The sequence below is a fragment of the Sceloporus occidentalis genome, unplaced genomic scaffold, assembly GCF_023333645.1.
Source record: "Sceloporus occidentalis isolate IW3139 unplaced genomic scaffold, rSceOcc1.0.p SCAF_8, whole genome shotgun sequence".
Classification (NCBI taxonomy): domain Eukaryota; kingdom Metazoa; phylum Chordata; class Lepidosauria; order Squamata; family Phrynosomatidae; genus Sceloporus; species Sceloporus occidentalis.
Window position 1 is genome coordinate 38705492 of NW_028316988.1, and position 16866 is coordinate 38722357.

Genomic DNA, 16866 nt, shown 5'->3' on the forward strand with positions numbered 1-16866 from the left:
AATAGCCTCAACTGGGAAGGACCTTGTGGGCAAAGCCACTTCCCAACTGAGCTAGTTCCATAGTTCAGAGTCTGGGCTGTATCCGTGCTGCATCCTTCCCAACTCAGGAATATCTAAGTTAGGCTGACTTCCAGCTGAGGTGGCTAGGAGATCATTATGCCCTTTGGCATCTAGTCTGTGCAGAACTGGGGAAGGGAGTCCCATCCCCAACCCAATTATGCTTCTCTGCCCATGTGAGAGAACAAAGCCAGCTCTGTGTGGGAAAACACAACTTGAGGGCCCTCAAGAATCATCAGGTAATAGAGATGCTCCTGAGAATACAGAGGTTACCTGATCCTAACCATGTAGGATCAGAGCTCTTCACAGAGCAGCTGCCTCATAGACAGTTTTTGCATTCTGTACCTAGTGGGATAAACAAGGTCCAAATGAACTGCAAAAGCTATGAAAAGATGAAGTTGATCCTACCAGAGAGGGATCCTTGTTCATGCAAACTGAAACATTTTTTTGTTAACTTGGAGGAACAAAGTCCACGCAAGATCCTTTTGACATGATCAAAGCCCTGGGGAAATTGACTTCCCAGCTTTATGAATATGGGACTACGTTATTCTCCTGTGGAGTCATAGTTCAAGGTTATGTATTTGTTCCCCAAATAACAAACATCTGAGTTCACTGTTTTCATTTAGGGCACTGGAAAGCCCATGAGGAGCTCAGCATTAAAATCACAATGTGATTTTACATTGAAGTGGATACAGGACATCTGGGAGGACATCTGACGTTCAGTACAGAAAAGAAGGGACTAATAAGAGATATTAAGAGAGGCTCGTGAGGGAAATAGAGATGACACACATGGGCATCTTCACATGCTCAATCCCATTTTGTTCATATTGTACGCTCTTCTCTTCCACACTGCTATAATGCACATTGCACTCAGAGATATAGCTGTCTGACACACATCAACATGTTCACATAATCCAACATATTCACACCCCCTTCAAGTGCAAATGCTTCCTACTAATGTAAGCCAACCTACCCAAAATGGCCTCAGCATCTCAAATGCTGATAAATTTTCCATATTGTAACCAACTAAAGCCAGGGTGCATGTAGGCAAGCAAAGTCTAAAATACTGCAGTGAGTGTTTAATTCGGTTTTTTTTTTCTATTTCTGTTCTTTTTTTAAAAGAAAAACAACCTTAAACTTTAGGAAAAGCAGGAGGTTGGTAAAAAAATATTACAACTGGTCCTCCTCATCCACAGAGGATACATCCAATGGGTTCCAACATCCACAGTTTGAAAATATTTTTTTTAATCCAAAAAGTAAACTTAAAAAAGTAAAAGACACAGCAGTTTCTTTACTCCCCCCAGTTCACTCAAGACACCCCAAACGCTCTCAACATCCCTGCAAATTGAAGGGGAGTTGCAAAAAACAGTATCTTACTGCTTGGGAATGCCTTTGCTATCAGGCCTCTTCTTAAGTCTCAGTGCCTTCCAGCCTCCCAAATGACTTGACAAACACAGAAACTGCACCCAAAAGTGATTTCTGGTTTTAAGAAATGCTGTCTGCAGGGTTGAGAACTAGTCTCTGCACCTGCCACAGTTTCCTACTCCTGGCTTAGCATTACATTATATTTTAAATGGAGGTATGACAAATTCTGGAAGCAACCAGAGAGAACCTACCTTTTTTCTTATCTGGTTGGTAGGCGCCATCATCAAGGATATCAGCCAAGTCAGAATCTGAAATATCTGAAACATTTAAAGGAAAGTGAAAAGAATTGCTTGAATTGGTCCATAATATCTTTTTTAACAAAACAAAAAAACCTAAAAAACATTCAGTTTTGATTTGCCAACAGTAAGCAAAAGAACAGTTTTCAAGTGCCATATGGAAGAAGAGAAGTGTCTCTTAGCTGGACTGGTACTGTTTAGGTATGGAATATGAAAAGCATGTAAGTATTTAGTATATGGGCAAAAGCCAAAGTTACAAAAATCCAGCTCTTTAAGAAAACAGCCCTGTGTCGGGTCCCCCTCACCATCTGGAATGGTTTGTGAAATTTAATCCTTCATGCTGTGTGATGTCATTTCTCCTGAAATTTTTCCACTTTTGTCCATATCCCACGATACTGTTATTCAACTAACTGCTATGGCTCCTCCTGTGAAAATTTGGGGTTTGTAGCTTAGTGAGGCCTTTGCTTTCTGATGTTTCAGCATACACGGATTTTATTTCATGCGCAGTTGTTTAAAATATTGATATAAAATTACCTTTAGGTTTGTGCATAAGGCATTCAGTGCTCCCTCCATTCTCGTGGTCTTCAGATCTGCATCCCTAGCTTATGCGCGAGGGACAAATGGAGGGAGAATGAATGGGGCATGTGCTGCAGTGCGCATCCCTGCACCTCTATTCTAGCCAATGGGACTTGAATATAGGCAAAACCCCATTTGCACAAGGCGGTCCAGAACAGATCCCCTGTGAAAAAGGAGGGGCAGCTCTATATGAAACATGAATTTTGTGTTTAGACTTGGGTCCCATCTTCAAGATGACTCATTATGTACATATATACAAATATTCCAAAAGCCCCCAAACATTTCTGGTCCCAGGCACTCTGTATAAGGGAGACTCAACCTATATTTTTGTGGTATAGGAATTCTTACTTTCCCTATTCTTTTCATATTATTTTTGTCTCTGGTACCAAATTTTCTATTTAAAAAAGTAACGCCCAGGCACGTGTCTATTTGAACGGCAAATCCTTGTTTAATATAATGTTGCATGAGACATCTTCTCATAGTTTTAGAGGAAAAAGGTATGCACACACCATGCTTTGGCAATGGCCAACTATGGCAGAAAAACACTTGATCACATGCAAGGAAGACACAGTGGAAATGTCATGTCTGGACCACCTAATTCTCCCCAAGTAATACTGCAGAGGGAAAGGAGCAAGCAAGAAACCAAGACAGCAAGACTCAAAAGGGGACGGGGATCTTGCACTTAACAGCTATATGAATTTCAGCAGGCAAAACTGATCATGTTTCTTCTACACAACAACTAAAGGGAGCAGGGACCTACTTCTCCCCCCCACTCACCTATTCTACAAGCAATCTATAGTAGCATTCTGTGACAAAAGGGAGGAGAGGAGCAGCTAGAGGAGAAAAGAACTAACATAGGTCAAGGAGCACTGGGAACTCTTAGGACACAAGCCCTCTCCCTTCCAGATTTTAGCGGAGGGACAAAGTGAGAAGAACTCTTCTAAGGACACTGCCAGTTGGACCAAGCATGGTCCCCCTGTGGTCACTACTGTCCTTTGACTGGAAGAGGTTCTCCTGGTCATTCCCCTGAGCCATTAAGTGTTCCTTAAGCCTATTGTGGGTACTAGAATGAAGGAGACCAAACGAAGATACTCCTGAGGCAGAGATCTATCTACCTATCCATCTCCATCTCCTCTCTCTCATATCCACACACACACACACCCCACTTAACTCTAGAACAGGAACCTGGCTTGAAGCCTTTCGGCCATGTGATATTATCCAATTTTGAGCTCAAAAGAGAATCCTCAGATTCTCTGAGGATTAAATACTCACAAAGGTGACATGTCCCAGACTGAGCATCCAATACTCAAGATCTAAAATTGGTGCCATGGTGCTTACCTGAGTCCAGCAATTATAGATTCTTTGAACAACAAGGGGCTGGACTAGCTGACCACCATCATTATTATTATTATTATTATTATTATTATTATTATTATCATCATCCCATCTTCCTCCTGGTACAGGGACTCAAGTTGGCTACACTATGATTCTATGATCAAGTCACAGAAAACAGGAAATGCCATAGAAATAGCAGGGTGGGGGGGGGGTACCAAGATGGAAAAGAAGGACAATGCTGATTAATAGGGATAAATTAGTAGAGGCATCTAGCATTTTATTAAAAGAAAGACACCCAGTGTGTTGTGAGACAGGGTGACTTTTTAAATGCTTAAAAGGAAAGGGTGGCAGAAAACAAAGGTTAGGGGAGCGGGTGGAGGAGAAAGATATCAGCTGGGAGCCAATACAAGACTCCTTACCAGGTTTTCCACCTCTTCCACCTCTACCTTTCGAGCCTGGAACAGGATTCTTTATTCATTAACTGATCACAGAAAATAGCAGTTGTTGATTTAGATTTTGCAATATCACGAAAGCAAATCAAGCATTTTTTTAAAAAAAGAGTACAAGTTCCAATAGCGTTAATATTCTGCCAAAACACCTGTTTTATTTTCCTAGCATGAACTAAAAGAAAAAGGGGTGAAGAACTGATGCTTTTTCAGTCATCCTTAAGAAATGGATCATATTCAAATTCTTAAGGAAGAAATGCAGTCATCCTTAGGGAAAATGAGTCATGAAGGGGAAGTTTAAAATATATCAGGAAAACACTTCTCTGTAGGAGGTATCAACATGATGATTCCCCTCTATTTCTGTGTTCAGGCAACACAAGTACTGTTTCTCATGCAGCCAAAATGGAACCAGCCATTTGGACAAAAAAGGGAGAACTACAAGAACTGCCAGGAACAAGAATCAACACCAAACATATTTAGAACAATGAGGCCTCAGGGGAAGGAGGGACCCGAACAGCTCAATGAACACTGTGCACACTCGATGTACATATAATGCTAACTGACTGGAAGGCTGAAAAATAGCACTTCCACAGTGCAACATTTTATTGCCATTCCCACCTGTAAATTATCTAGGCTACTAAGTCTCCTTTCAGTTCATGCAGTAACCCTACAAACCGATAGCATCCTATCAATTTAATGTGCAACAGATCTGATCTACATGTTAGCAAGACTTTTTGTGGCTTCTGTGTTGATGGGATGGTGGATCTGCTCTCGGTTTTACTGCTTTTACAACCCAGAGTGCATTCACTGCTCTATCAGCATGGAAGCCAGGAGGGACCATGGGCACATATTCAGGATATTTCTAATAGCCATCCCATATGGATGCCTCAGAGAAAAATAAGCTAAGTCTGCTTGATCAGACTAGTTGGGATCAACTACCCTTTGGCACTTCCAGTACTTGAAAAGTTCCTTTTTTCTATTATTCATTCACATTTCTTACTGTGGAATTTAGCCCTGCTCACTGCAATTCTAACAAGTAAAGGCCGAAACAGATGGCCAGAGGGGCAGCTTGAGGCCCCAGCAACTGCACGCTGCAGCTCCAATCCGCCTTGAAGGTGCCCAAAAACGGAGAGGCAAAGAGCCGCTCTTTTTTCAGGTGGCAAAAAGACAGCTTTGAGGATGTGCTGCTGCTGGAAGCTGGCTTCATGACACTCTGGCGGCGTGCGGCATGTAAACTGTGTAAATAGCTGCCCCTGTGTAAATAGCCAGGCGGCTTGGGGGCATGCAGCATGTAAATGTAGCCGCCCAGAAGGCACCGCAAAAGCGCTGTCTGTTTCGGCCCTAACTTAATTCTAACATGTAGCTTTCTCCCACATTTGTTGCATTACATTTATTGTTATTTCCTTACTTTTCACTATCCCATCAACCTTAGCGTGGAACGGATGGCATACAACTTGAAAAAGTCCTGCCAAATTGCCTCTAAAAGTGTCATTTAAAAGTAATTTTTACAGAGTAACTAGAAGATGTCACTTGCTACATCAGTGAAGTAACTTTCTTCCCATTTCTTACATTACTTCTGAGATGTGCCTTTGTTACACCCTCATCCCCTCTACATTCACACAAACTATGGTGAGATTCCTTCTAATGTACTTGCTAGAGATTGTCTAACTTCCAAAGTCACACAGCAGTGATGAGAAAAGGCTGATGAAATCTACCAGCTCCAAGCAACCATTACAACAATTACTTACAGGTAACTGTAATAGTTACAATTCATTTTTTCCCAATTTTGGATTTCCCTTTTCCCATTCCAACTACTTCTGAAGGAAATAGTGAGTCAGCAAAGAATCCTCAGCTTGACCAAACCAATATGACATCTAGTTCCTCTCCTGGTTAAACCTCTTCTCTAAACTATTCATAAGGAGAGAAGGCACACAGATGCCCATTCAGAACAAACTAAGATTTATCGGTACCTCTGCCACCAGGATTTACATTTGGCGTTCCGCCTCCTCTTCCATCATTTTGATCATCCAAGGCATCATATAAGTCAAGGTCCATTGGATCTTTTGCTATAAAACATAATGTTGATTATCTTTGAGATCTACTGTTCTGAATCACTGCAGATTATTTCAACAGAAGGCTCAACCTTCTCAAAAAAGATTCAACCTTTTTCAAGAGGTGCTAGATACGATTAAAATGGACATCTTCATATTTTCCTGTAGTATTTTGCAAACCACATTAATCTCTTTCAGTCATATCCTTCTGGTACAGAAATATGGTGCAAACTGCCAGGAAAACATTAATCAAAGGTTTTTCCATTGGACGCAGAAGGTAATATCTGTCTTGATAAACTATGACCTCATGTGAATGCACACACAGTATGTTCATCCCTAATTTAGCCATATTTTAAGACTAGTCCTGCTGAAATCAGTGAGACTTGGATCACAACTAGGTCAAGCTTCACTTATTTCAATGGACTACTCCCAACAGTATTGAATCCTAACTCTACAATGTGTCAATGTGACCATCCTTTAAAACATCACTCTTGGAGTTTAGCAATGTTACATAGCATATTGTCTTGAGCGTTGGACTATGATTCTGGAGATTAGGGTTCAATTCTCTGTTTGACCACTAAACCCACTGGGTCTCTCTCAGCCTTATTGTTGGAAACGACTTGAAGGCACACAAGAACAAGAAACTAATTGATTATACCCCTCAGAATCCTCCAGCCACTATGGCCAGCTATAGATTTTATTTTCTTTAAAGGACCCTTTATAAGCTCTGAAAAAATAGTTTGGGTTCCTCTCACTAAGTGGGAAATCAAACCAGTTAGTACATTCAATGACAGGCACAATATTGAAATTTTGTACACATGTTCCAGACTTCCTAATTGATAAGAGGGAAAGCGAAATGTTATAATTTATAGTTTTATTATTATGTTGGGGGATGGTTGGGTAATGTTTAATTTATGATTATTTTGTATTATGTATTTTATCTTTTTATTGTAATCCGCCTCGATCCATAGGGAGAGGCGGGCTAAAAATAAATTGTTGTTGTTGTTGCTGTTGTTGTTAAACATCACAACCCAGCAGATTTGCCAGAAAGGCAAATATAGCAATATAGTAAACCTTCCTTACTAAACCTAGGTGAATATGTTCATAAATGAGAGCCAGTGTGGCATAGTGGTTTCCTATGACACTGGAGATCAGGGTTAGAGTCCCAACTTGGCCATGAAACCCACTGGGTGACCTTGGACAAGTGACATGTTCTCAGTTTCAAGGGAAGGCAATAGCAAACCTCCTCTGAACAAATCTTGCCAAGAAAACCTGTGATAGGGTCGCCATAAATTGCAAGCAACTTGAAAACACACAACAGCAGCAACAACAACAGTTCATAAATCTCCAACAGCTTTCTAGCAGAAGTGATAACATAGCACTGGTTCTAAGAACTGAAAGAAGAATAAGACACCTATGGTTGTAAACAAAAGTGTAGGAAGGACTGAAAGGCATGCCCTCACACTTATGGCCTATCTGCACCACTATGCTTCTACTTCAAGGCACACTAGTAAGATAGCATGACAGACAGTTCCTCTTTCGATGTGGCTAGTGACAACTTTGCTCCAGGATTGTCTCTGCCACGCTGATCAAACATTATGCAGAGATGACGGATGTGGGGTGTCAGATCTACAACGTTTGTGGATTTGTCCTGGTGTACACTTGGAAGCACTTCATAAACAGATGCCCTACATTTCTTCATTTCAAAAATAGATAGAAGGTATCTTCACTCTCTTACCAGAGGTAAATAGGAGGAGATACCTGCACAGGGGCACCATCCTCCACTACTTATAAAGCATAACACTGGCCTGAAATCTATTGGCTCAAACAAAGCCAATGAGTCCACAGTTGAACAGCAAGTCAACACTTACGGAAAAACACTGATTCAATGGGTCTACATTATTTGGGACTAACAACAGGATTCAGATAATTATCTATAAGCAAAAGTGACAGAAATCCTTTAACATATTCATGGAGGTCATCCTTGATATCTCATGTACTCTACAAAGTTTGGCATTTACCTGGGGTCTTCTTGGGAGGGGGCTTGGTGGTTTTAGGCTGTTTGGTGGTAGTGGTGTGCAGTACATTCCAGCGGCCATCATCTGAAGACAGGAGAATGTAAAAGAAAAAGGTTACCTTTAGATAAAAAGGCTAGGTTATAAAGCTCTATTAGGTGGAAGTATCTCATTTTCTACAGCTTACAGAAAACATGGAAAGGATATAGCTGATGCCATGTGACTTACTTCCACTGGTCCCAATTCTGTTGGTCAAGTAAACAGTGATATGGCCACGAAGTTCTGTATGCTTCTTCCACCAGTCTGTGGCATTAATTCAGCATCCCCTCAGCATAGTGTAAATATCCTCATGCAAACCTTACATTGTGCTGACCCACCTACCCCTCCTCCAAACTACTTTAAAGCCCCAAAGCTGCCTCACACAGGCATTCTGTGCTTCAACATGAACAGGCAGGATTGAAGAAGGTATGGCTATCCCTACATGGGTGGACACACAATGACAACATCAGCTGTGAGATCCATCAGGCTCATCCAGAGGTTTCAGTGCTTCCGTAATCACTGTTTGTCTGATGGGGGTCTAATTACCAGATGCTTCTCCAATCCTGTTGGTTCACAAAGAAGCACGGAATGCCCATGAGAGGTGGAATAAGTGCTTTAAAGTAGACCAGGATGGAGATTTTGGGTGCTGCTTTGAGACGCAGAAATACCAACCCACACAGTGCCCAAAAAAGCATGTCCACATGCCTAAAGGACACTCATGTGTGCAGGTATCACTACCTGAATTCAGGCCTACATTTCACATGTAATGAAGAGCCAGCACCAATTAGACATGCAAACCAGTAGACACATTCCTGTTGGCCAGCATAACTACACCAGCTGCAGCACAGACAGGGGTAAAATAGCTATGGGTGCATCAACACGGGTGGAGGACTTCAGCAAAAGCAATCACCATCAGAAGATCCAGGGAGCCAGCAGGGAAGGTCTCTCTCACCACCAGTGACAGCTCCCTCCCCCACCCATTCCCAACCACTGTTGCGCATAGCTCCAAAAAGTGCCTCATGGTGGTGTAATGAAGTGCTAGGCTGGTGTAAGTCTCCAAGAGGATTCCACCCAGAGCTATTTTATTACCAAACCCACCTCAGAAATAATTTGATGGAGGTCATTCATATGTTGATCTGCAAACCAACTATGGAAGCCAGCTATATGAGTTTCAAGTTAAGTGTGAGTACACATAGGAATAAGCCCTAAGCATGACTGACATGCAAACCAAACACCACACAATAGCACTGTTCAAAAAGCCAAATGATTTGGTATGGCTTGATATCTTAAACCATAGTGTTCTATCAGTTAGCAACCTAAAACCAGTCCAACCATCTACCAAAGCACTATATCAGTATCCAGCTTGACTGTGTTTTATTTAATGTTTGTGAAACATCTTGCTAGTAGGTCTATGAGGGACTAGTACACTTGATGCTGTATATAAAAGTTTTAAACTAAGTGATAAAAATCTGAAATAGACAAATCAGAGTTATGGTTGCTGCTTCCTCTTTTGGAAAGCTCTGCACCATGAAGACAAAAGTGAACTTAAAAACTCATGAATCTGAACGCAAAGCGAACTGAAGGAGATAGCAGTAATAATTGATAACTATGGTTAGCACAAACCATAATGTGGTATGATGTCTGTGGGATGTAAAACCAATGAATTTGACAAGAGGCAGAGTCAACAGACAATGAGTTACAGCCTGAACAGGTCTATTTTAATGCACAAAGACTGAGTAAGAGCCTTCTTGGGTACACATAAGCAGGCCCATGATATAAATTTCTCCCTCCAAAGAAGGCAAATGAAGCAGCTGGGGTTTTGGGCAGGAGGTTGAAGAAAGAGAAATGTAGCAAGGAAAGCTGGGCTTTGCAACTCTTGATCTGATGAAGGTTTCTGGGAGGCAGTCCAGAAACCTGAGAAATTCTTACATTCTTTGACAAAGAATGTAACAAAGAAAGGAGGAGGTCTACCTGGTTTTCTTGGATAAGGCCCGGTGGTTGCCTTTGCTGGTTTTGTTGTTTTCTCTGGTGGGGTATCAAAGGAATCGGTCAAGTCGAAGTCACCTGTCCAGAAAGTAAATGCACACTTAAAATAAGCTACTACATTATTCAGGATTTTTCTTCTCTGTGTTATTTTTTACATTCTATATCCTCTTCTTTCCCCCAAGGAGTTCAAGATACCATACACATGCTTATCCCGTTTTATTCATGCAGCAACCCTATGAGGAAGGTTAGGTTAACATAATGCAAGGGCCTCCTCCCATGACTAGTCAAAAACCACTGAAACAATTAGCTTTTGCAATTAGTTCTGTTTCTTTCAGTGCCTGTTAGATCACTTTGGCCCCAACCTGGCCTAAGAGAAATACAGAAGAAGAGGGAGAGAGAAGGAAAGACAGACAGACACAATAACTAAGAAGTTGCTACTCCTGAACTCCTGACCTGGAAAGATCTTTTGCTAAAAAACCAATTTGTGGTTGTCAGTCTTTATTTGCCATAGATTCCAAACATCTCACCTGTTCCACCGGAAGGAGTTTTAGGTGGCTTGTGAGTAGCTGCAGTAAAACAAGAGTTGGGGGGAAAGAACTTTAATTAAGACACAGAAGTAAAGCAAGTTCAGTAAACATTAAGAGTAAAATTCCATGAACATTTACTCAGACATTAATTCCCACTAAGCCCTATGGGCCCATTTCAAATAAGTGGGCCAGCCTTACAGCCTAGACCATTTTGGATTTGGAAACAAGCTGTTGTGACTCCATGCCAAAAACAAAGACAGAAACAGCAGAAAATAAAAGCTGTGATATCAGGCAAAATGGATCAGCATCCCAAGAAGTCCTGAGACAGGCTTGGACATGCTTTACACCACGTTTGTGAGTAGTCAAATTCATCTATCAGGTCACTTGGTTGGCTAAGATCCTTTGTTGTGTGAGTAGTGTGTAACAAGACCTTCACAAGATCAAAATGTAAGACATATTTGCACATAAACTGAGGTTACATGTGCATATATCACAAACTAATCTCTGGCCTTAATCTGAATTATTAAGGCCATTTTTGAACCCATCCACTGACCTGGCCAGCTAATGGGTGTTCTGAAAGCTACTTCAATGTATGTGTAGACAATGTGTAAAAAAGTTAACGGATACTTCCTTTGCAACAGCTGGAAAAAAAGACACACATATGTAACCTGGAGTTACAGAAAGACCGTCACCAAAATGATTCCAGCCTTATTCTGAACTGTGAAGCCAATTCTTAAAGCAGGGGCGATCAACATACAGATCATCAGCTACATTTGTATTTGCAGGACACACCCACAGAGGGGGGGGAAATCACAAAAACAAGTAAAATTGATGCTGCTAGACCCATCCTAGAGTTTGTCTTTCAAAAGCCACCACAGCAAAATGAAAACAATGTTCTACAAAACTAGAAATGAGTTTCAGGTTTTTTGGTGTTAGTGCAAGAAGTCTGGGAGTAGAGGATCAGCCCCTGGACCTCTCTCACTCCTATTTTTGGCTTTAACATACAGGATGCATACTCATCTTTAGCTGTGGGTAATTGTGGAAACAGCGTCTGTCAATGAAAATACCATAAGCCAACAAGCCAATCTGTTCACAGCTTGTGCTTGCACTTTCCCTCTCACACACCCACTTCTATACATGCACACAGAGCTGACTTACGCCTCTTTGTTGAAAGGCCATCATCCAGTGCATCTTCTAAATTAAAATCGAGGTCATCGGCATACCCTGGAAAGAAATAATTTGCACAGGTTTTACACTGCTAAATCAACGCGCACGTGTGCGTGTGTCAAACTTTGTAAAACACAGCAAGATGTGCTTCGGCTTGTGGTACATTTTTCAAAACTGCCCATTTCTACCCGGATCATCTGCTTTCACAGAATCCTGTCACTCCAAATTGAAGGGGCATGTCAGTGTTTAGGTGCTCCATTTGCCTCTCTTAATGGATACGAAACAAATGCAGGAGAGCGGCTCACATTTGTCAAGGCAGAGCCTTACCGATTCATTGCCCTACCTGCCACTCATCTGTGGATGCTCTCTGATTATTATATGTTTGGGCGGGGGGAGAACCATGGAGAAGACACACAGTAAAATATTTGTACAGCATTTGACAAAATAAAATAGAAAAAAAGGGAGATAAAAACACCCACTGACATTTCAAGCAAAACACATTCTACAATGAAGGATAGTAATTTCATATTTGCACTCAAATGGGTTGCCAGAAACACAGCTTCATAAAAGCTATCCTGTGATAGAAAATGATTTTTAAAAAGATGTCCAGCTTCAAGAAATGGAATAAGCAAATAGAAGGTATATTTGTTGTGAAAACCCATTCTTCATCTTCCCTAAAACAGCCCACTCTCCTTGGGGCTCCAATTGACCAGATTCAGCTTTGGTCCTCCATTTGGATATCACTCCCCCCCCCCCCCGCCCTCCTTTTACTGCATGTTAATTACTGTTGACTTAAGATCTGCTCTCAATACAAAAGCTCAGATAAATTCAGAATTTTACATCTTTGAGCACACAGACTAATTAACATTCTTTGGGTTTGCTAAGTACAGTAGCAAGGATACAAGTTGGAATAAGCTTTCCCTCCTATTCCAACTGCGAAATGGATTTAGTCATTGCCACCTGAGCTCTGGTATGCTCCATGAATAAATTTAAGACTCAACTAACAAGGCTGGCAACAATGGGGAAAAGGCACCAGGGCTGTCAGAAACCAAGTACCCACATTTCAGTGCATGGTTTGGAAGAAGGAAGGGACGAGAGAAGTGCCCAGAATTTCTACACATATGGACAACAAGGAATCTCATCATATTTTTATTATTATTAATATTAAGCAATAAATCTGCCTTGTGCCACTTGGCATTCAGACATGACTATGAGCAATAGTGGAAGTGGTGTACATGTGGCTTTCCTGGCAATTTTAAAAGGTTGTGGATCCTATGCTGTGCAGGTGGAGTGCAATGCTTTTCTCCCAGTCCCACATTCTTCCTCCTCTTTGAAGGTAGCTTCCAAGTGACAGATATTGCCATGGCTGAGAAGAAGGGACTGGGCAGCACTCAACTGCACCCAGTGAAGGGGATATTCAGTGGGTCAGTGGAAGGTGCTCCCACCAAGCAAAAGTAATGGCTTTGGATCCAACGCATGGATTTTTCTGCCACAGCTTCCATTCCCTTCTTACCCAACCACCCAAGGATAGGCAAAGAGATGACTGGATTGCCCAAAGGCGTACAATATCATTTTGCTCTATGCTGGGATGGGTGGGGACTGTGTAAGCCACATGGAGCTCTTTAGGTGACCCCTTTGGTTCTTGACACCAAGGACCTACAAAAAACACTTTTTTTGTTTAAAGTTGCCTCCAGGAGCTCAGTTTGCACCCAAATAATGTTTTGAGGATCCCCTGCTCAAACCATACATAACCAGTCATACTGGTACAGCCAGAGTGTTGAAGGAGCCAAAATTGGCCCTCAGACCCTGCAGCATGCTCATCTTGGTCGAAGCAGGGGTCCAAACACAAATCTCTCTAGTTTTATGCAAAAACTATGTCTTCTGTTGCACTCTGACTCACTTCCAAAGTACACAATTATTTTATTTAAAAAATGCAAGCCAGGAACAAAACAAGTACAACTTTCACCTGATGAAAATGCAAAATGAATGCATACCCTTCCATCTTAAGATCAATAAAAAAATTAAATCAAGGTGATGGGAAGGGGCAAGGGCCCAATGGCAGTACTGTACTAAGTTTGCATTTGTATTCAAAGGAGGTTTCTTCTTTTCCTTTTTTTTCTTTCCTTTCCTTGTCTCTCCATGATTAAATAAATGTTAAGGGCATTGGTTTTTTATATTCCAAGGTGATGCAATTAACACTCTTGCTTTTAACACTGGATAATGCAGCTGTGAAAAGGAGTGATCAGAGAAAAAGACTGAGCCACACTGTAGAAAGGAACTAGCCTCAGATACAGGGATCATATGTAATGTATGGAATGCATTTTTTAAAGGAAGATTAGTATGTATTCATTTGGGGAATTTATATCATTCCTTTCACATACATACAAGCAGAGAGGTTGAATATCCCTTATCCAAAATACTTGGGACCAGAAGACTTTTTGATTTTGAATTTATTTGCATAATATTGTTGTTGTGGCTGCTGCTGCTTTCAAGTCATGTCCAAGTTACAGCCACCCTAAGGCCGCCCTAAGACCCTTGCATGGGGTTTTCTTTTCTTTTTCCTCATCAAAAACTCATCCCAATATCCGATCTGTTAAACTTCCTCCAATAGCAACCCAGGTGCTCAACTCCAAACACTTTGAGTAAAAAACACCTTTGCCTGCCAACATGAGAACAAAGGGGTAACATATTCCAAAAGCAGTTACTGTGCAGGTACAGTATTGCCTAGCAGCATTTCTCCAAGACTTGGACAAAAATCTTTCACATCCCCTCCTGGACATATCAAGGACAGGCCTGGCCCTTCTGTATAAAAAGCATATGTTTTACCAACCAGATGCAGTGACTCCCCTGACCCGCACTTTCCAGAAACAGTGCAGCCACAATGGCTGCAGTGAAACATGCTTCCTCCCTTTTCTGTCCCAGCCACATGCAGCAAAAGAAATGGGATTGCTGGGGTGGGGGGCATTCAAGCAGCGGTTTCCTGGAAGCTGGCTGTGATTAATAATACATTGTTCACTAATGGAAGCCAACATCATCTCTGTCTTGCCCACAGAGGTCAACAGAGACATGTGAAGCCTGTATGGATCGATATAATGTGGCCCTCTGTCAGTACAAACCCCCCTTCTATGTATGTGCACCATGGTTTTTCCATTGGCCAAGGAATACTGTATAAGCATTTGGCATTTCACAGCTGAGTCCTTCAGGGAGACAGAAAAAGAGATTAAAATGCACTCTTCTCCAGCACCACATCTCAAATGAGTTGATGTTCTTGCTATCAGCTTTCTTCACTGTCCAGCTCTCACATCTGTACATGATGATGGGGAATACAATGATCTGGACGATCCTTCCTTTGGTGCTCAGCTTGATATCTTTGCATTTTAATATCTGTTTAGTTCTTTCATAGCAGCCCTTCCCAGTCAGTCTTCTAATTTCTTGACTGCAATCACCCTTCTGATCGCTGATTAATCCAACATATAGAAAATCTTTATTTCAATTTCCTTGTTAACTGCTTTGAATTCTTATAGATCCTCCATGGCGCTTATTTTTGTTTTCCTAATGTTCAACAAGGCTGCCCTACTACTTTCATCTCTGACTTTCTTTAGTAATTAGCATTTCAAGTCTTTGATGTCTTCTGCTAGTAGTACAGTGTCATCTACATAGCTTAAATTGTTGACATTCCTTCTTCTGATCTTCAGTCCTTTTCCCTCTGTGTTCAAACCTGCTCCACGTATGATATACAGTTGGCCCTTCTTATACACAGATTTTTTATACACGGATTCAAGCATACACGGTTTGAAAATGTTCCCAAAATGTATAAATTTACCTTGATTTTCCATTTTTTATAAGGGACACCATTTTGCTATGTCATTATATTTAATGGGACTTGAGCATACACGGATTTTGTTATACACGGGGGATCTTGGAACCAAACTCCAGCATATAACAAGGCTCCACTGTATTCTGCATATAGGTTGAATAGGAAAGGTGACAGAATGAAGCTTAGTCCAATCCCCTTTCTGATTGAGAACCATTTCATTTCTCCATATCCAGTTCTGATGATAGTTTCCTGTCCAAAATACTGGTTTTGCATCAGGACAACCAAGTTCAATGGTACACTCATTTCTTTGAGATCACCCCATAATTTTGTGATCTACACAATCAAAGGCTTTGCTGTAGTCTATAAAGCACATGCTGATTTTCCTCTAGAATTCCTGGTGCACTCCATTATCCATTGTATACATTTGTCCCTCCATACACTTGTCCCCCCTTCACTAGGGTTAGGGGCACAAGACCCCCACAAATATGGAAAAACCACAAATAACAAAACACCATGTTTTTACATGAGAGGACACCTCTCTAGGAATCTCTAGGTCCTCTGGTACAACTCTGTGGCCAACGTTCGACAGCCACTGACCATAGAACTGCACTGGAGGAGCTACAAATGCCTAGTAGAGTATTCTCTTTAGGAATCTCTAAGTCTTTCAATGCAACTTTTTGTTAAAATTGACCATAAAGTTGCACTGGAGGACCTATATATTCCTGGAGAGAACATATTGAATAGTGAATAACTAAATCCGCAAATGTCAAAGCCGCAAATATGGAGGGATGAGTGTATTTGCAATGTGATTCCTAGTGCCTCTTCCTTTCTTGAAACCAGCTTGCATCTCTGGAATTTCTCTCTCTACATACGATACATTCTCTGTTGTAAAATTTTAAGCATGACTTTGCTTTTTGTGTCTCCTTTTTTTAGGAATGGGAATCATTTCTAATCTGTGGGCTATGGTTTTGTTTTCCTTATTTGTTGGCAGATTTTAGTTAGAACTAAACTCAATACTGTCTCTGTACACTGCAGCAGTTCTATTGGTATGCCAACTGTTCCCAGTGATTTATTCTTCCCAGTTGCTTGGACAACCAATTGTACGTCAGTTTCCAGAACTTGGGGTTCATCTTCATATGCTTCTTTGTCCAGTATCCATCCTTTGTTCCCTTTTATAAAGCTCTTCTGT

The 16866-nt window shown here is 41.2% G+C and overlaps 1 protein-coding gene across 2 annotated transcripts in view; it reads right to left on the minus strand.

The window, feature by feature from the left end:
• The window catches only part of CD99L2 (CD99 molecule like 2), a 56147-nt gene that overhangs the window by 12986 nt on the left and 26295 nt on the right, over nt 1-16866 (minus strand). Inside the window, exons 2-8 of one of the 2 annotated variants that reach the window (XM_089536340.1) lie at nt 11852-11917; nt 10694-10732; nt 10152-10244; nt 8148-8228; nt 6046-6141; nt 4049-4084; nt 1674-1739 (exon numbers count right to left, since the gene is read on the minus strand). In XM_089536340.1, the coding sequence (XP_089392466.1) occupies nt 1674-1739; nt 4049-4084; nt 6046-6141; nt 8148-8228; nt 10152-10244; nt 10694-10732; nt 11852-11917 (477 nt within the window). The remainder of the gene's footprint in view (nt 1-1673; nt 1740-4048; nt 4085-6045; nt 6142-8147; nt 8229-10151; nt 10245-10693; nt 10733-11851; nt 11918-16866) is intronic. The other variant, XM_089536342.1, reaches the window with a different exon arrangement.